Source organism: Equus asinus, chromosome 3 (genome assembly GCF_041296235.1).
Source record: "Equus asinus isolate D_3611 breed Donkey chromosome 3, EquAss-T2T_v2, whole genome shotgun sequence".
Lineage (NCBI taxonomy): Eukaryota > Metazoa > Chordata > Mammalia > Perissodactyla > Equidae > Equus > Equus asinus.
Window position 1 is genome coordinate 127687204 of NC_091792.1, and position 21013 is coordinate 127708216.

A 21013-nucleotide genomic window follows, 5' to 3' on the forward strand; every position below is an offset into this window, starting at 1 on the left:
TTAATCCAGCATGATTTCTGAGACTTCTTGCTGCCTTTTCATAGCACTGTTCAGAACTGCTTCAGCAACAGCTGTCTTAAGGGATTAAGAATGTGCTGAATTTGGATGTATATTGTATATGCCCACTTCAAATAGAAGTCAGCCACTTAACTTTCTAACTTCCTAGCCATTTAAAGTCCTAAAAATGTTGCTTTATGAAAAAAAAAGATGGAAATAGAATTAGAAGGTTATTCTCATTTTAATATGAGAATGGCCTTGGATATACTTACCTGTAAAATTTTAATGCATTTTACTGCCAAAAGATGGACCAACATAGTTCGTTTAGCATTTGTTTGTCATCATGCTTCTATATTATCAGAAGATATGTTTTATAATTTCATAAACCATCAATATTTCAAATGTATATATAAGTAAATTCCAATTGGGAGCAGTTGCCAGAAGCAAATTATTATTGTGACAGTAATAAAAAATAAAACTTTGAATAATTAATAGAGTGAAAATATAAATATTGAAAACTTCTCCAGTTGGGAAAAAGTTTCAGCCCTTATTGGGGGGAAAAAAGTCCATAGAGTAAAGTGGAGAACTTGCAAAGTTACTTTAAAATGAATCTGTAAAATATTTGATTATTGATCATGTGTTTCAGTAATTTTCACAAATCTTCAGGTCACAAAACTAAGCTACATGCCCATTTCTGAAACTTGGAATAGTCTGTTTTACACACATAGAAGTTGGAAGTTGATTATAAAATTCCAGGTGTTTGTGCCATAGAAATTTCTTTCTTTCTAACTTTGAGTACACATGCTTATCAGAGATTACTTTCGTAGTTACTTACATGCTGTTAATTAGGCTTATTAGATAACCAAGTGCTAATAGGACTGATTTAATTTCAAAATGTTTTTCCTTATAGTTGAGGATCACATTGTACAGTTGGGCTGCAAGCTCACGTGTCTGCCACTGCTGGGCAAGTAAAGTTGGAGTGTGAAGGGGCAGCATGTAAGACGGCCCCGAGTGTGGTGCCTGTGATAAAACTGGAGAACATGGGCCCCTTACGCCAGCCACTGCACACTAGACTTTACTAGGGCTGTCTGGTGGGGGCCCATACAGTGGATCCTCTGCGTTCAGGTCAGGGAGCAATATGGCCAAGTTGGCTCATTTTAGTTTTAACTTTTACTGCCACAAGAATCTCTGGAGCAACTTTAAGAAATAGGAGAACAGGAGCAGAAAAAGTAGGGAGAGAAAAGTGTACATCTCCTTTCACTGTAAAATCTGTTCATACAGTTTTTTAAAGTAGCCTTAAAATTTAAATATTATAGTTCATGCGATCCTATTCATCTTTTCTAAAAGGGTGGTAAATGCAAGTTTGTAGAAGCAGCAAGCTGGAATTTTCTAATCAACCACTTTCCTTAACCAACTTACATGTGGGCATGAGCATGAAATCTCACTTGATAATTTGAGCTAAAGATAAATTTGGACACAAAATTGGTTCACATTTCAGTTACAGTCTGTGTTGTGTCTATATGGATGAACAATTTAAATATAATGTGACAAATCTAATCATTTACGTTATCTTGACGATCAGTACTGATTGTTGTCAGGAAATTGCTTCTGGGTCCTTCTGGCTGAAAAGCTGATCCATGAGTTGTTATGCATGGTTCTGCCTCACAGCATCTTGCTGTTAGAATGAAAATCATCCAGAAACTAGATGATTAAAGCTTTGTTTAGAACGAAAGGCTTCAGAGAGTCTGAGCATTTAAGTAAGTTATTATTATACTTTTCTTCCCTCGCTAAATCTTTGTGCTTTTCAATTTTAAACAACAGTGAGCCCCAGGCTGTGTGCTACATTGAAACATCCAACTTAGATGGTGAAACAAACCTGAAAATTAGACAGGTAAGATCTAATGCAAGTCTGTATAATTATTGCTGTTTTATTGCATGGAATTAAGAGCTTTATTTGTTAGTGTTATTGTCTTGAGTTGAAGCATTTCTGTCCAATTGCAAGTCTTTTCTCACTGAGCTACTATTAAGAGGTTTTATCACCTGGTATTGTTAAATATTATGGAAGACTCAGATCTACTTGCCTAATTAAATACAGTCCAAATAGTTTTGTAGTATTTTTAAAATTTTGTGAAATAGCCAACCCTCTGATGATGATAATAGTAGTTCTATGTATTTTGAAACGTGTTAGCATATTTATTTTCCCTATTCACCTGGCCCAAATTATTTGACTTTGCCATATTGAAAAGACCTAGTTTGCATTACTGTTCTAAAAGTCTCACTAATCTCAGGGGATAGTTTAGATTTCTGTATTTACTTCTCGTACCATCCGTAACAGAAAGCAACTGTAAGGTTTTTATTTTGGAAGTTTTAAAGGGGACTTTTAAAAATGTGTTCTCTTGGATTCTAGGCGGATGGTGAAAGTGGCATGTGGGAAGGTGGGGATGTGGTGGAAGGAAGGTCATCACAGCACCTGAACTCAGGGTGCTGCAGAAAGCGGGGACTCTTCCCTTCGAGCCAGTTCTGGTTGGCCAGAGGGAGGAACTATTTTGGAGTTTCCCTTCTAAGTGAGCTAAAAGAGCAGAAACATAACTACTGTCTTTGGACATAGATTCTATTCATTTCACCTTCCCCGTTTGAGATTCAACAGACCGTATAATACTAAATATTTATTTTATTTTTGGAAGCGAACAGTTCTTTGAGGACTTATTTCAAATATCTTTGCAGACTGGTTTATAGTCTCTTTAATATATTTTAGAAGTTTCATGAAAGCTGCCCTATCCTTGTGCTGAAAACCTGTGTTCAAGTGTAGAAGAAGGTGTCCTTAATTATGATTTGACAAAGAGAGCATTGTATAAGGGAAGAGAATTGCCTACAGAATGGTGGGATCCCTTAGATCTGCAGGCCTGGATGAATTCAAATTTCCCTCTCCCCCCTACACACAACTTAATTAATACCTTCTTTGCGTATTTAAAACTTTCCAAACAGGGCTTACCAGCAACATCAGATATAAAAGACATTGACAGTTTGATGAGAATTTCTGGCAGAATCGAGTGTGAAAGTCCAAACAGACATCTCTACGATTTTGTTGGGAACATAAGACTTGATGGACACGGGTATGTAAAATCGGTCTTCATAAAAACCCAGAGTCCACTGTGTCACAGTGTATTGCTGAGTGTCTGCCAAGCCTGGGTACATATTATTTTCTTGTGCTCTAAGTATGATCACTCAAAACCTTTTTCTTGAGCATTTCTGTGTTACTTCCACCCAGAGTCCTTTTGTGAAAATGCTAGCTCTTAACCCTGTACACACCGTATAGCACAAGGTTTCAGGAGGGTTCCTGCCAACCTGACAGTTGGATGTTTTCAGGGATATGCCAGGCTTCTGACTTGTTGTTTGGTGACTTATTCTTTGTCCAGGATACTTATGTTACGGGCTTAACTGTCCAGTCTCTGTGGCCTGGGACCTTTCTTGGGATCTTTAGATGCCTCAGAGAGTTCAGGCACTGCACCCAAAGGGCTCATTGTACTGGATAATTTCTTGTCTTCTTCTCTTTGTAACTGCATATGCTCTTTTCTAGGCCATGTTATCATCTATAGTCATCTTTTGCTGTTACCTGCTTCCTGCCTTTTTCCCTTCCCCTCCTCTCCTATTTCCTGCCATTCACCCAGCACTTATTAAGCACATAGCAGCTAGGTCAGTTACAGATATTAAGGAGACAACAGTGAACAAAGCAGATAAATATGCCTGCCCTTGTGAGCTTACTTTCTTAGAGTAAAAGAAGGGCAAACAGACAAACAATAAAATGAAAAATAAAATTCTATACTATGTAAGAAAGTGATAAATGCTTTAGAAAACATTGCCCAGGGTAAGGGAGATTGGGAGTCCTTGGGAGGGAATCACTTTCAGTTAGGGCGGTTGCAGTAAGCTTCATGGAGAAGGTCACATTCGAGCACAGGTGAGTAGGAGGTGAGGAAGTTAGCCATTTGAATATCTGGAGGGAGAGGATTCCAGACAGAAGGAATAGTCAATGCAAATTATTAGTTATATCTTTACATCATCTTAGAGTGGGAAAGTGCCTGGAGTAATGATGGAATGTCAGGGAGGTCAGTGTGGCTGGAGTGGAGTGAGCAAAGAAGGGAGTAATAGAAGGGCTGAGAGACCATGCAAGGCTTTGCAGGCCATTGTAAGGCTGCTATTCCGAATGAAATAGGGAACCGTTGGAGGGTTTTGAGGAGGAATGTCAGCAGTTCAGTTTTGAACTTAGTAAATTTATGGTGTCCAAACAGAGATGCCAAGGGGGCAGTTAAATATATAAACATGGAGTGTGGGCTAGAGGTCCAGGTTCATGAGATAAATTTGCGAGTAGTTAGTATAGATATTTAAAGCCATGGAACTGGAAGAAATCACCGAGGGTGAAAGGGTATAGATAGAAAGGTGAAGAGCCCCAAGGACTATCCTAAGACTCTCCAGCGTTAAGTTGGAAAAAGAGAAGGGATCAGCAAAAGAGACCGAGATCAAGTTGGTAGGATAGAAACCAAGAGAGAGTGAAGAAATGGTACGAAGGCAGAGGGAGTGACCAAAGTGGATCAGATGTTGCTGATGTTCAAGTGCAGTGACGCTGAGAATTAACAGGTGGATTTAGCACGTGGTTATCCTTGACTCTGTTAGAAAAGATGGAGCCTAAGGAAAATGAGTTTGAGATAACAGAAGAAGTTGAAAATAGCAAATATAGACAACTTTGTCAAGGAGTTTAATTGCAAAGGGGAGAAAGGGAAATGGGGCAGAACCTGGCAGTAAAGGTCGGGTTGTTTCCTGCCTCCCTTCTCTTTCCTCTGGTTCTCCCCTTCCTTATTTCCCTGCCTCCTCTATTTTGCATTGGTAGTGGCCAACTAAATGCAGCTAAATGCACTCATTCAACCCACCAGCCTGAGAGATTATCAGTGCTTTCATTATTTTGTAGTTGCACTATTACAGTTTTGCATTCTAAAGGACATTTGAAGTATACCCTGAACTGTCATCCTCATTCAGATCCATCAAAAACTTTCCTGTAATTTTTGAAGTAATTATATATTATTATAAAATTTGTACAGAGTGATCTTTCCATGAACATATGGTTATAGACTAATGATAGATTTGGCCATTTATACAAGTAATGTTTCTGCAGTCTGACATTCCTAACTAGCCGGTTTCCATTTCTTATCAATTCCCCATCAAATCAATGCCAAGCAACTTTATGCAGTGAAGGAGAAATTTTGTATGATGGTGCCAAAATTTAGGGTACAGATAGAATTTATATATTACGCTTTAATTTATATGAAAAATGGAGAGAGATTTTCGATACCTTCATATTTGCAGCTCATTTGACTTTTACAATGATTATCCAGAACTCTTGGAGCCCCTTTGTTGGAATCAGTGTGCTTTGATTCCTTTTAGGATGAGGGATTGTCTAATGCCAGAAGCTTTGAAATTTCAACTCTCATGAAAACTAGTAACAACTGACTCTTGTTGAGTCCTTATGATTGAAAATGGTTATTTTTTGCTTTTGAAGAGTTTGTACCAAATTCTAATCAATCCACACCACAAATGCTGAGGTGACAGTTGCTATGTTATACCCCATTGGATACATAAGGAAGAGTTGGCACAGATGTGCCCCAGAGCATAGTCCAGCAACTTCCCAAGAACCTCTTGGAAACCTGCCTGAGGCCTGAGGCCCGCTCTCAACTCTGAAGTGTACTCCAAATCTTGAGACATACACAGGAGAGGTTCCCATCCAGATGGATCCCAAAAGACATGCTGTTGTGCATAAAGAATAAGTTATAGTTGCTGTGTGTTCTTTTCTAAATGAGAATACACTGTTTCCTAAAGATTTAGCCATTTAAATGGAAGACTTGAGGTGCTGTTATTAACCCCCCATCTGGATTGATTTTCACCTGGCCAGTGATATTTGTGCAGTTCCTGAAAGAAGGTCCAAGGCCCAAGCTGTTACTCGCCTTAGAAGCCTACTCAACCGTAGAAGCCCACCAGGAATGAAAGCTTCAGTGTCTCTCTGCCTCCGCTGACAAAGAAGTTCTGTGTTCCCCACAAGATTTTCTTGGAGGAAATTGTTTCCTTCTTTTCCTGGAAGTGTTTTTTAATGTATTTTTCTTTTTTGCTTTTTTTCTTATTAAAATGAAGACATGGTGATAGAAATCCTTGAGCCATTGTATTTTGTGTAGTAAATTTCCACTGAGAATCCCACTATATCTGTGATAGCTTGTACCCCTCTGATATCTCTGTGTAAGCTTGTGTCAACCAACAACCTAAACCCATTCATGAAAAATGTGGTTTCAGCTATATGAAATGGATACTCTCAATTTGCTGTCATTTCGAAGGAGTGTTAAGACTTCTAGATGCTTACCATTTATTGGAAATTTGTTCACAGTTCTTGGAGAACTGATCTTCAAATACAATCAAATGAAAGTCCTAGAGATTTTAGATACAGGACTTCTCTGGAGGGTAGGGATGGCAATGCAAGTGTATGATGAGATCTGTGTATTTATCTCACCTTGTGTATGTTTTTGAACCTTTATTATGCACAAAGCCATTTTTAATTTAAAGGAAGGTGGGAGAAGGGTATCAGATCCCCTAACCTCACTACTTCCAAACATCTCAGAAACCCAAATGGACTTACTAAATCAGGAAATGTTTTAAATAGGTTTGAGAAATAGCTTCTGAATTTCAAAACATTGCCTACTATTTTGGACGGTGAAGTTGTAGGAAATGTCAGGTTCGGTGTTAAGGAGAAGCAATTGAAACGCTTCCCTCCAGCTGTCCTTGTGTAAGGAAATTATTCTTATTGGTAAGAAAATTACTTCTTTGCTAAACATAAATGTAAGAAGGGTTGTTTTAATAACAGAACCTTTTTTGGAACTATATAGTGGCTGTAGAATTCTTAAACATTTTAGAAAATGTTGTTTCTAATGTCAACATAATCTGTCATAGCACTGTTCCCCTGGGAGCAGATCAGATTCTTCTTCGAGGCGCTCAGTTGAGAAATACACAGTGGGTTCATGGAATAGTTGTCTACACTGGACATGACACCAAGCTGATGCAGGTGGGATTTTTATCTATGAAAACCTTTTGGACCAAAGTCTTTTGAAAATGTGCTATTTGTAGCTCTTGGTGCAGTAGTCCCAAACATAGCAGACCATCTGTCACAGATTCCTGAGCCCCATTCTGTACATCCAGAATCTTGTTCTTCAGTGAGTGGGACTGTGAAATGGCTCATGGCACGCAAGAACCCTGGAAGCTTTCACAAGAGGCCACCCAGTACATGAACTCTTAATGATTTTGTGTGTTGGTCCTTTGGCAGCGTTAGTATACTGACTATTACAGTGATTGATACAAGTTGTCTGTGTAACAATGAGTGCCCTGCATTAAAGCATTTGTCTTATAATTTTAAGACAATGATTGAATTTTAGAACTTATTTTCATTTTTGCATAAAATTAAAAGAAAAGCTTGAATCAAATGTTGACCATTTTTTCATAGTATTTTTATGTTTGACAATTTTTAATCAAGTTTAACCCTAGCACTTGTAATGTTTACACATGCCTATGGATGCTCCTTCTCTACATTGTAATATCCTCAGTGTTCAGTGATTAGATGGGTGTGGGAAACTCAATTTTAAGATATTAAATGAAGATCTTCTTTAAGGGCTGGTAACTTGGTACATTGTAAAGGCAGGAAGATGTTGTCAGCAGGCAAACAGGACTTCTATTAATGATTCTACCCCCTAACCATTCTATAAATTCTATAAGTCAACATTTTATGTTGATTATGACGGATTTAATTTTCTGTCCTGTGGAAGCCTTGATCTAGCATAATCATTTTTTGTCATTAAATACAGCTGAGGAAACTTGCCCCTGTTATTCTTTATAGCCAGGACTACTATGATTGCCTTTGTGTTCAGTAAAACAATTTCTAAATGCCACCAGAAATCTGGAAACCAGAGATCCTTTAAATGTTGCCTTCACACTTTGGAATTTCCAGGTCTCTGGCTGTGGGTGCATAGGCCACCTTCTCTGCCTCTCTTAGCTGAGATGATAGATGCTTCTAGCCTACCCTCTTTGCTTAAGTAGTCAAGTAATGCATTGTTCATCCTACCTGCCACAGTGCAAGAGCTGTGTCTACAAAAAGAAATTTCCTTCTCTTCTTGTTATGGTTTTACATCCTATAAAAAAGCGTTGGGTGCTATAGTGGCCTTTAGAAAACGAGTTAATGTTTGGTTAATGTTTGACAGTTATTACATTTGTGATTGTTTTCAGTAAAATTTTCATGTTGTCTACTCATGCCTAGATTTTGAGTTGTGACTTACTTTGTCATCCTCATCAAAATACTAGATACTCATTACTTAATCATTTGTACGCACTTTTATTATTCATCTTATTTCTTTTTACAGAATTCAACGAGTCCACCACTTAAACTCTCAAATGTGGAACGGATTACAAATGTACAAATTTTGATTTTGTTTTGTATCTTAATTGCCATGTCTCTTATCTGTTCTGTGGGCTCAGCCATTTGGAATCGAAGGCATTCTGGAAAAGACTGGTATCTCAATCTGAACTGTAAGCATTGAAGTGCTTATTGACCTTTTTCTTTCATTAAAACATGTGTTTGTTTCACAGTTTATCTTGGAATTTCCTATTGTTTCTAAAATGAAAACCTTGTTGCCAAGATAACTGGGCATTTAATCTTTAGTTTTCAATGCAATTTCCAGTAAAAGTAAGTAAAATGTTAGAATCTCTAAAATTTCAAAATCCTTAAAAATATAATGAGGCTTCCATAGTAGTATAAAATGTTATTTTATTAATGTTATTAATTTATTTTTTTAATGTTTTAACACTGGTAATTAGATAGCTATCTGGTAAAGAAAGCAGATTGAGTGTATTTAAAGCACTGAAAAGTAGTTTATGTTCTTTAAAAATGTTTAAATTGAATGTGTTTTCATTTGAATTCATAAATGCAATGAATTCTATGTTAATGGCCATCCTGTCTTAGGGAAAGTACTATTAAATAATTTTCTTTTGGAGCATTTATCCTTTTCCTGATGATAGATTAATGTATCACCCTTGAATTTTTCTCGGAAGTAAGTTTGCATTGCCTTTTGATGAGTACTTAACCAGTAAATACTAAATTTCCCAAAGCATGAAAACAAATTCTGGTAAAGTCTAATAGCAAAATTGATTTGTTCAGTTTTTTTATTATATTGATTTAGCTTTGCAGCTATTCCAGCTTTTCTTACAGTCATTGATTTGCCATTTCAACATTACAACTGTTAGGGCTACCATCAGTTTGTTTCTTCATATGCTTTACAGTGTATCTGAGATAGCTGTCTTATTTTCATTATTGAAGAGGAAAAATATAACTTACCCAGGGCTGAACTTACCTGGAGTCCAGCCCTCCCTTGTTTTTCTATTTGAGTTGGTTTTGCTGCTGCTGTTTTGTTTGCTTTTAAGGCATGCTTTAAATTAGAAACGCTTTTCAAGAATTTATATAAAAGTGATTCTGTCCAATTGAGATATTACATTTATAAACTCTCAGTCCTATCCCTGATATCTCTAAACTTCCTGTTTGGAACAGGATTTGAAATACATAATAGCCCTTTCACTCTTTCATACCATTACGCAGTTCTCAGTAGGATTAACATGTTGAACACAAATGTTGTCCCATCTTGAAGAACGTATTTGAGAATAAGGATATGTTATCAGCCCAGTGTTCCTCCCAAACTATCTAGATATGCTGTATAATATGGAAAATTTTTATTATGCTTAAGTTCTGATCAATGCAAATAAAATATGCAAATGACTTTCTTCCCATCTCCCCCAACAGATGGTGGCGCTAATAATTTTGGACTGAATTTCTTGACCTTCATCATTCTTTTCAACAATCTTATTCCTATCAGCTTGTTGGTTACATTAGAAGTGGTGAAATTTACTCAGGCATACTTCATAAATTGGGTAAATATGAATTATTATTGTTTTCCGTCACTCTAAACATAGCTTTTGTCTTTTTTCCTGATAGGGCCTTTTGATCTCTCAGAAAAAAAAATCTCAATTATACCTTAATTTTTATTGACTACAAGATTACATTTCACAATATTCTTCAGCCTAATAAGAAAGTGTTTCATCTAACGTCACACAGACCTCCTGGGGAAAATAGGCCTGTAGGTCAGGAAGCCTCTTTTGGGTTACATAGTAATCTTGGGGAAAAGGAGATCCATGGGGTTTGGAGTTAAAACATCTAGATTGTAGTTTTACTGCTGTAATTTACTAGCTGTGTGAACTTTGCTAAACCACTTGACTTTTTTGAGACTTATTTTCTTGGCCACTTATATAGGAATGATAAAACATGCTTTACCTGCACCTCACAGTGGTCATATAGATCAAAGGAATCTCATGATATAGACAGGTTCATGAACCGTTGAGCACTGTAGAAATTGTACTGTGTTCACTACTTATAACAACCAGGCTATCACATTTTATGCATCTATATAGTCTGTTTTTCCACACTGTAAACAATTTCATTCATGCTTGAATTTTTCTTCTTAATTTTTTTTTTAATCTTGGAAAAATGTACTGGACATCTGTTTCCTAAATTTTTTTTAATAAAATATGTTACTCTGCCTCAATTTGATTTTACCAAAGTTGAAATTAATGAATTTATGTAAATTAAATGTCTTTAGACCTAATCTTCCAGAAAGTTTAATTTTCTTTTATTTTGATAAATTTTCATATTATCTTTTGATGTTTCTTTTTAAATCATGTAAAAGTCTTTCAATATGAATAATATTAGGATTTTAAAAAATATAACTCATGCTACTTTTGCAGCTGCTCATTATCTTCCCATGGTAAATGATCTACTTCAACCATCAATCTCTTAATTCATTGGTAAAAGAGCCGTGTAATTTAGAAGTCTAAAATGAGCTGCAGGCATAGCTTATTTCATGCAGGAGATATATTGCTGAAAAATTATATAATAAAATTTATACAAGTACAATTAAAACTTATTGAATGTTTCCCACTTATTGAAATAATAAGGTAACATTGTGAAAATCAAATAACTAGTCCGTGACTTTATTACTTTTTATTTGGATTTTCAAAAATAATATTTCCTTCAAATAATCGTATAATTTTAGCATTGGATGAGCCCATCAGACTTATGCTTTTCAACAGCCTCTCTGATACGGGGAGAGTTTACAACATTCCTGACCGATCTTCCCTTACCAGGCAGCTTCTTCCTTTTGTAGAAATGAGATTAGTAAATGGCTCCCTTTGATTCTGGTTCTGTCCGATATACATCTCTTATGTCTTTTATGAAAATGTCTAATCTTGTTTCTGAATGATAGACTTGCAAAATATTTGAAGTTGGCTATCATGCGTATTCTTCTATCATATCTTTCTCCCCTAACTAAATGTCCCCTATCTCATTCTGTTCTTCATTTGACATGATTCCAAACTTAATCCGCATTCCAGTCACTCCTCTCTAAACATTGCCCAATTGTTTACTGTTCCTCTTAAAACATGGTAAGTCAACAGCCTATTCCAGAGCTGAGAATGATCAGTCTGAAATACAGATGTGGGAGAGACCAGATTTGGTCTTTTTCACTGATATGTGAAAACTCAGTCAACCCTGGCTTGTGTTGGGGAGGGGAAAATTCCCTCCTGCTTCCTTTTTTGGTTCTTATGGCTGGTCGAATAATTAAAATGACATAACGCAGTTTAACAGGAGGAAGTCAAAAGTAATACATGCACACAGAGAATTCACATGAAAAAATGCCAGACAGTCAGGCAAAAATGAGGTACGTATGTTGTTCTGGACTAAGGAGAAGGGGGAAGGGGTCTGAGCCTTCAAAGGGAAAGGAAGCAATTTACAAGAAGATGAAAAGAGTTAATGTTTGGGAAACAAGTGTTTGTTGGGCCATCTAGAGACAGTGTGACACAGAGAGGACTTTGATCAAACAGGCCTTGCTAGGTTCCTCACTGTCTGCCACACCTAGTATATATTATACTATAATTATCTGTGATGATAACGCCTTCCTGGAACAGGGCTTCTGTCTTAAATTCTTTTTTTTTAAATATCTTATAATATTTTAATTTGCATTTTGGTGATTATTGATGAGACTGAACCTCTTTTCTTGTGTTTATTGGCCATTTGTGTTTCCTCTTCTGTGAAGTGCCTGGTAATGTCTTTTTTTTTTTTAAGTAATTTTATTGGGATTATAATGGTTTATAACATTGTGTAATATTGGCTGTACATTATTGTTTATCAATTTCTGAATACACTTCATCGTGCCCACCCACAGTAGTCTAATTCTTACCCATCACCATACATATGTGCCCCTTTGTCCCTTTTGCCCACCTCCCAGCCTGCTTCCCCTCTGGTAACTACTAATCTGTTCTCTTTATCCATGTACTTGTTATCTTCCACATATGAGTGAAATTAGACAATGTTTGTCTTTCTCTGTCTGGCTTATTTCACTTAACATCACACCCTCCAGGTCCATCCATGTTGTTGCAAATGGGACCCTTTTGTCTTTTTTTATGGCTTAGTATTCCATTGTATATATATATATATATATATATATATATATCACATCTTCTTTATCCATTCATCTGTAGAAGTGCATTGGGTTGTTTCCATATCCTGGCTATTGTGAACTATGCTGCAATGGATGTACGGGTGCATAAGTCTCCTTGGATTGTTGATTTCAAGTTCTTTGGATAAATGCCTAGTAGTGGGATAGCTGGATCATATGGTATTTCTATTTTGAATTTTTTGAGAAATCTCCATAATGTTCTCCATAGTGGCTGCACCAGTTTGCATTCCCACCAGCAGTGTATGAGGGTTCCCTTTTTTCCACATCCTCTCCAACATTTGTTGGTTTTTGTCTTGGTAATTATAGCCACACTGACTAGTGTAAGGTGATATCTCATTGTAGTTTTGATTTGTGTTTCCCTAATAATTAGTGATGCTGAGCATCATTTCATGTGTCTGTTGGCCATCTGTATATCTTCCTTGGAAAAATGTTCATTTCCTTTGCCAATTTTTTGATCAGGTTGTTTATTTTTGTTGTTGTTGAGTTTTATGAGTTCTTTATATATTTTGGAGATCAAGCCCTTGTCTGATAAATGGTTTGTGAATATTTTCTCCTAGTTGTGGGTTGTCTTCCTGTTTTTGTTCATGGTTACCTTTGCTTTGCAGAAGCTTTTAGTCTGATGTGGTCCCATTTGTTAACTTTTTCTTTTGTTTCCCTTGCCCAAGTAGACATGGCATTCGAAAAGATTTTGCTAAGACCAGTGTAGGAGTGTACTGCCTATATTTTCTTCTAGGAGTTTTGTGGTTTGAGGTCTTACATTCAAATCCTTAATCCATTTTGAGTTAATTTTTGTGTATGGTGCAAGATAATGGTCTACTTTACTTCTTTTGCATGTGGCTGTCCAGTTTTCCCAACACCAATTCTTGAAGAGACTTTCCTTTCTCCATTATATGTTCTTGGCTCCTTTGTCAAAGATTAACTGTCCATCGATGTGTGGTTTTATTTCTGGGCTTTCAATTCTGTTCCATTGATCGGTTTGTCTGTTTTGGTCCCAGTACCATGCTGTTTTGATTACTATACCTTTGTAGTATGTTTTGAAGTCAGGGATTGTGATGCTTCCAGCTTTGTTCTTTTTCCTCAGGACTGCCTTGGCTATTTGGGGTCTTTTGTTGTTCCATATAAATTTTTGGATTCTTTGTCCTTTTTCTGTGAAGAATGTCATTGGGATTCTGATTAGGATTGCATTGAATCTGTAGATTGCTTTGAGTACTATGGACATTTTAACTATGTTTGTTCTTCTGACCCATGAACATGGAGTATCTTTCCATTTCTCTATGTCTTCTTCAATTTCTTTCAGTAATGTCTTATAGTTTTCAGTGTACAGGTCTTTCACCTCTTTGGTTAAGTTTATTCCTAGGTATTTTATTCTTTTTGTTGTGATTGTAAATGGGATTGTATTCTTGATTTCTCTTTCTGCTAGTTTATTGTTAGTATATAGGAATGCAGCTGATTTTTTAAAATTCATTTTGTACCCTGCAATTTTGCTGTAGTTGTTGATTATTTCTAATAGTTTTCTGGTGGATTCTTTAGAGTTTTCTGTATGTACAATCATGTCATCTGCAAATAGCAAAAGTTTCACTTCTTCCTTTCCAAATTGGATTCCTTTTGTTTCTTTTTCTTGCCTAATTGCTCTGACCAACACCTCCAGTACTATGTTGAATGAGAGTGGTTAGAGTGGGCACCTTTGTCTCGTTCCTGTTCTCAGGGGGATGGATTTCAGTTTTTCACCATTAAGTATGGTGTTGGCTGAGTGTTTGTCCTATATGGCCTTTATTATGTTGTGGTACTTTCCCTCTATATGTATTTTATTGAGAGTTCTCATCATAAATGGCTGTTGGATCTTGTCACATGCTTTCTCTGCATCTATTGAGATGATCGTGTGATTCTTATTCCTCAATTTGTTAATGTAGTGTATCACATTGATTGATTTGCAGATGTTGAGCCATCCCTATGTCCCTGAAATAAATCCCACTTGATCATGGTGTGCAATCCTTTTAATGTATTGCTGTATTTGGTTTGCCGGTATTTTGTTGAGGATTTTTACATCTAAGTTCATCAGTGATATTGGTCTGTAGTTTTCCTTCTTTGTGATGTCCTTGTCTGGGTTTGGTATCACAGTAAGAAAGTGTTAGGAAGCATTCCATCTTCTTCAATTTTTTGGAATAGTTTGAGAAGGGTAAGTACTAAATCTGCTTTGAATGTTTGGTGGAATTCTCCAGAGAAGCCATCTGGTCCTGGAGTTTGGTTTTTTGGGAGGTTTCTGATGACTGTTTCTATCTCTCTACTTGTGATTGATCTGTTCAGAATCTCTATTTCTTCTTGACTCAGTTTTGGGAGGTTGTATGAGTCTAGGAATTCATCCATTTCTCCTAGGTCATCAAATTTGTGGGCATATAATTTTTGGTAGTATTCTCTTATAATCCTTTGTATCTCTGCAGAATCTGTTGTAATTTCTCCTCTTTGTCTAATTTTATTTATTTGAGCCTTCTCTCTTATTTTCTTGGTGAGTCTGCCTAAAGGATTGTCAATTTTGTTTATTTTTTCAAGGAACCAGCTCTTAGTTTCATTAACCCTTTTTACTGTTTTTTACTTCTCTATTTCATTTATTTCTGCTCTGATTTTTATTATTTCTCTCCTTCTGCTGACTTTTGGCTTTGTTCTTTTTTCTATCTCTGTAGGTGCATTTTAAGATTACTTATTTGAGATTTTTCTTGCTTGTTGAGGTGAGCCTGTATTGCTATGAATTTCCCTCCTATAACCACTTTTGCTGTATCCCATAAGAATTGGTATGTTATATTTTCATTTTCACTTGTCTGCAGGTATTTTTTAGTTTCCCCTTTGATTTCTTCAATTATCCTATGGTTGTTCAATAGCATGTTGTTTAGTCTCCACGTATTTCTGACTTTCCAAGTTTTTTTCTTGTGGTTGATTTCTAGCTTCATAGCATTGTGCTCAGAAAAGATGGTTGAGATGATTTCAATCTTCTTAAGTTTATTGAGGCTTGCCTTGTTACTCAACATATGGTCTGTCTTTGAGAATGATCCATGTGCACTTGAGAAGAATGTATATTCTGCTGTTTTCGGATGGAATGTTCTATATATATCTATTAAGTCCATCTGATCAAATGTTTCATTTAAATCTACTATTTCCCTATTGACTGTCTGTCTGGATGATCTATCCATTGGTGTGAGTGGGGTATTGAGGTCCCCTACTATTATTGTCTTCCTGTTAATTTCTCCCTTTAGGTCTGTTAATAATTGCTTTATGTACTTTGGTGCCCCTGTGTTAGGTGCATATATATTAATAAGTGTTATGTCCTCTTGGTGGAATGTCCCTTTTATCATTATATACTGCCCCTCTTTGTCTCTCATTGTCTTTTTTAACTTTAAGTCTGCCTTATCTGATAAAATTATGACAACACCTACTTTTGTTGACCATTAGCTTGGAGTATTGTACTTGATCCCTTCACTCTAAGCCTATGTTTGTCTTTGGAGCTGAGATGCATTTTCTGGAGGCAGCATATTTTGGGGTCTTGTTTTTTGGTTTTATTTTTTATCAATTTTTTTTAATTTAGTTCATAATATTTTACATCTATGCAAGATTTCAGTTGCACATTATTTCTTGACTGTCACCACATAAGTGCTCCCCTTCACCCCCTGTGCCCCCCTCCCATCCCCCTTCCCCTGGTAAAGACTGAACTGTTTTCTTTGTCCATGTCTTTGTTTATGTTACACATATGAGTGAAATCATCTGGTGTTTATCTTTCTCAGACTGGCTTATTTCACTTAGCATAATTCCCTCTAGGTCCTTCCATGATGTTGCAAATGGGATGAATTTCTCTTTTTTTCTGGCTGAGTAGGATTCCATTGTATATATTTACCACATCTTCTTTATCCAATCCTCGGTTGATGAGCACTTGGGTTGCTTCAATGTCTTGGCAATTGTAAATAGTGCTGCAATGAACATAGGGGTGCATATGTTACTTTGGATTGTTGATTTCAAGTTCTTTGGATCGATACCCAGGAGTGGGATAGCTGGGTCATATAGTAGTTCTATTTTTAGTTTTTTGGGGAATCTCTGTACTGTTTTCCATAGTGGCTGCACCAGTTTGCATTCCCACCAGCGGTGTATGAGGGTTCCCTTCTCTCCAAATCCTCTCCAACATTTGTTATTTTTAGTCTTAGTGATTATAGCCATTTTAACAGGCATAAGGTGGTATCTTTGTAAGGTGTAAGTGTAGTTTTGGTTTGCATTTCCCTGATGACTAGTGATGTTGAACATCTTTTCATGTGTTTATTGGCCATCTGTATATCTTTTTTGGAAAAATGTCTGTGCATCTCCTCTGCCCCTTTTTTGATCACACTGTTTTTTTTTTTTATCGTTCAGCTGTGTGAGTTCCTTATATATTATGGAGATTAACCTCTTGTTAGATATATGATTTACAAATGCTTTTTCCCATTTGGTGGGTTGTCTCTTTGTTTTGATCCTAGTTTCTTTTGCCTTGCAGAAGCTCTTTAGTCTGATGAATTCCCACTTGTTTATTTTTTCTTTTGTTTCCCTTGTCTGAGAGGACATGGTATTTGAAAAGATCCTTTTTAGTTCAATGTCAAAGAGTGTGCTACTGATACTATCTTCCAGAAGTTTTATAGTTTCAGGACGTATCTTCAAGTCTTTGATCCTTTTTGAGCTTAATTTTGTGTATGGCATAGTGGTCTACCTTCATTCTTTTGCATGTGGCTGTCCAATTTTCCCAGCACCATTTATTGAAGAGACTATCTTTTCTCTATTGTATGTTCTTGGCACCTTTGTCAAAGATTAGCTGTCCATAGATGTGTGGTTTTATTTCTGGGCTTTCAGTTCTATTCCATTGATCAGTGTGCCTGTTTTTGTACCAGTACCATGCTGTTTTGATCATTATGGCTTTGTAGTACATTTTGAAGTCAGGGATTGTGATGCCTCCAGCTTTCTTCTTTTTTCTCAGGATTGCCTTAGTGATTTGGGGTCTTTAATTGCCCCATGTGAGTTTTAGTATTCTTTGCTCTATTACCATGAAGAATGTCATTAGGATTCTGATTGGGATTGCATTGAATCTGTAGATTGCTTTGGGTAGTATGGACATTTTAACTATGTTTATTCTTCCAATCCACGAGCAAGGAATCTCTTTCCATCTCTTTATGTCATCATCAATTTCTCTCAGTAATGTCTTACAGTTTTCATTGTATAAGTCCTTCACCTCCTTGATTAAATTTATTCCTAGGTACTTTATTCTTTTAGTTGCAATTGCAAATGGAATTGTATTCTTGAGTTCTCTTTCTGTAAGTTCGTTATTGGAGTATAGAAAAGCAACTGATTTTTGTAAGTTGATTCTGTACCCTGCAACTTTACTGTAGTTGTTAATTATTTCTATTAATAGTTTTCATATGGATTTTGGGGAGTTTTCTATGAATAAGATCATGTCATCTGCAAACAGCGAGAGTTTCACTTCTTCACTCCCTATTTGGATTCCTTTTATTCCTTTTGCTTGCCTAATTGCCCTGGCCAAAACCTCCAGTATTGTGTTGAATAAGAGTGGTGATAGTGGGCACCCTAGTCTTGCTCCTTTTCTCAGGGGGATGGTGCTCAGTTTTTGCCCATTGAGTATGATGTTGGCTGTGGGTTTGTCATATATGGCCTTTATTATGTTGAGGTAATTTCCTTCTATCCCCGTTTTGTTCAGAGTTTTTATCATAAATGACTGTTGGATCTTGTCAAATGCTTTCTCTGCATCTATTGAGATGATCATGTGGCTTTTATTCCTCAATTTGTTGATGTGGTGTATCCAATTGATTGATTCGTGGATGTTGAACCCTCCCTGTGTCCCTGGTATGAATCCCACTTGATCATGATGTATGATCTTTTTGATGTATTGCTGATGTGTTCGGGTTGCCAAAATTTTGTTGAGGATTTTTGCATCTATGTTCATCAGCAATCTTGGCCTGTAGTTCTCCTTTTTTTGTGTTGTCGTTGTCAGGCCTTGATATCAGATTGATATTGGCCCTCTAGAATGTGTTAGGAAGTGTTCCATCCTCCCTGATTTTTTGGAATAGCTTGAGAAGGATAGGTATTAAATCTTCTCTGAAAGTTTGGTAGAATTCCCCAGGAAAGCCATCTGGTCCTGGGGTTTTCTTCTTTGGGGTGCTTTTGATTGCTGTTTCAATCTCTTTCCTTGTGATTTGTCTGTTCAGATTGTCTGTTTCTTCTTGACTCAGCTTTGGGAAGTTGTAAGAGTCTAAGAATTTATCCATTTCCTCTAGGTTATCCATTTTGTTGGCATGTGGTTTTTTGTAGTATTCTCTTATAATCCACTGTATTTCTGTGGAGTCTGTTATTATTTCTCCTCTTTCATTTCTGATTTTGTTTATTTGAGCTTCTCCCTTTTTTTCTTTGTAAGTCTGGCTAGGTGTTTATCAATTATATTTATCTTCTCAAAGAACCAGCTCTTTGTTTCATTGGTCCTTTCTACTGCCTTTTTTGTTCCAATAGCATTAATTTCTGATTTTTATTATTCTCTCCTTCTGCTGACTTTGGGCTTTGTTGGTTCTTATTTTGCTAATTCAGTTAGATGTAATCTGAGATTGCTTATTTGGGATTTTTTTTATTTGTTAAGGTGTGCCAGTATTGAGATGAATTTGCCTCTTAACATGGCTTTTGCTGCATCCCATATGAGTTGATATGGTATGTTATCATTTTCATTTGTCTCCAGATAGTTTTTGATTTTTCCTTTAATTTCTTCAATGAGCCATTGCTTGTTCAATAGCGTGTTGTTTAGTCTCCACATCTTTGTCCTTTTCTCAGCTTTTTTCTTGTAATTAATTTCTAGCTTTATAGCATTATGATCAGAAAAGATGCTTGTTATTATTTCAATTTTTTTAATTTATACAGGCTTGCCTTATTTCCCAACATGTGGTCTGTCCTTGAGAATGCTCCATGCACACTTGAGAACAATGTGTATTCTGCTGTTTTTGGATGTCTATTAATTCCAACTGGTTTAGCTTTCCATTTAATTCCACTGTTTCCTTGTTGATTTTCGGTCTGTATGATCTATCCATTGATGTGAGTGGGGTGTTGAGGTCCTCTACTATTATTCTGTTATTTTTAATTTCTCCTTTTAGGTTTGTTAATAGTTGCTTTATGAACTTTGGTGCTCCTGTGTTGGATGCATAGATATTTATAAGTGTTATTTCTTCTTGATGGACTGTCCCTTTGATCATTATATACTGCCCCTCTTTGTCTCTCCTTACATGCCTTATCTTGAAGTCTAATAAGTATTGTGACCCCTGCTTTCTTTTGTTTTCCATTAGCTTGGAGTATCATCTTCCACCCCTTCACTCTGAGCCTGTGTTTGTCATTGGGGCTGAGATGTGTTTCCTGGAGGCAGCACATTGTTGCATCTTGTTCTTTAATCCATCTTGCCACTCTGTGTCTTTTTATTGGAGAATTCAATCCATTTATGTTTAGGGTGATTATTGATGTGTGAGGGCTTAATGCTGTCATTATATCACTCATTTTCTGATTTTCCTGCGTTTCCTTTGTTTCTTGTCCTGTATGTTTTGGTCTACCCATTGAATTATGTAGTTTTTTTATGATATGTTTCTTTGTTTTTTCCTTATTTATCTTTTGTGTCTCTCTTCTGCTTTTTAGGTTTTTAGTTTAGTGGCTACCCTGAAGTTTGTAGTCAGAATCTTAGGTGTAAGATAGTCCATTTTCTGATGGCCTCTTACTTCCTTAGTCTAAACCGATTCAGTCCCTTTCCTCCTCCCCTCCCATGTTGTTTTTCTCATATCTTATTCCAGCTTGTGTTGTGAGTTTGTGGTTAAAGTGACAAGATTGTCTTTGCTTTTGGTGTTTTCCTTCCCTTTAGCCTAATGCTATAGTTGAATATTTGCTATCCTATTCTGATTCTAACTATTTATCTCCTTAGTCTGTGTTTTGTGACCCCTTTCTCTCTTTTTTCTTTTTTCAGGTATGAGGACTTTCTTGAGGATTTCTTGTATGGGGTGTCTTGTGGCTACAAGGTCCCTTAGCTTTTGTTTGTCTGGGAAAGATTTAATTTCTCCCTCATATCTGAAGGATATTTTTGCTGGATAGAGTATTCTTGGGTGAAGATTCTTGTCTTTTAAAGTTTTGAATATGGCATTGCTTCTCTCCTAACTTGTAAGGTTTCTGCAGAGAAATCTGCTGAAAGCCTGATAGGAATTCCTTTGTAGGTTATTTTCTTCTGCCTTGCTGCCCTGAGTACTCTTTCTATGTCATTCATTTTTGTCAGTTTTACTACTATATGTCTTGCAGTAGGTCTTTTTAGATTGACAAATCTAGGCGATCTGGAAAATTCTTCCACACAT

At 36.4% G+C, this 21013-nt stretch overlaps 1 protein-coding gene across 5 annotated transcripts in view; it reads left to right on the top strand.

The window, feature by feature from the left end:
* ATP8A1 (ATPase phospholipid transporting 8A1) overlaps positions 1 to 21013 on the top strand; it is a 221318-nt gene that overhangs the window by 61858 nt on the left and 138447 nt on the right. For all 5 annotated transcript variants that reach the window (XM_070505963.1, XM_014857150.3, XM_070505962.1 and 2 more), the window contains 5 exons: positions 1819 to 1888; positions 2983 to 3110; positions 6979 to 7090; positions 8436 to 8601; positions 9866 to 9993. In XM_070505963.1, coding sequence (XP_070362064.1) covers positions 1819 to 1888; positions 2983 to 3110; positions 6979 to 7090; positions 8436 to 8601; positions 9866 to 9993 — 604 coding nt within the window. The remainder of the gene's footprint in view (positions 1 to 1818; positions 1889 to 2982; positions 3111 to 6978; positions 7091 to 8435; positions 8602 to 9865; positions 9994 to 21013) is intronic.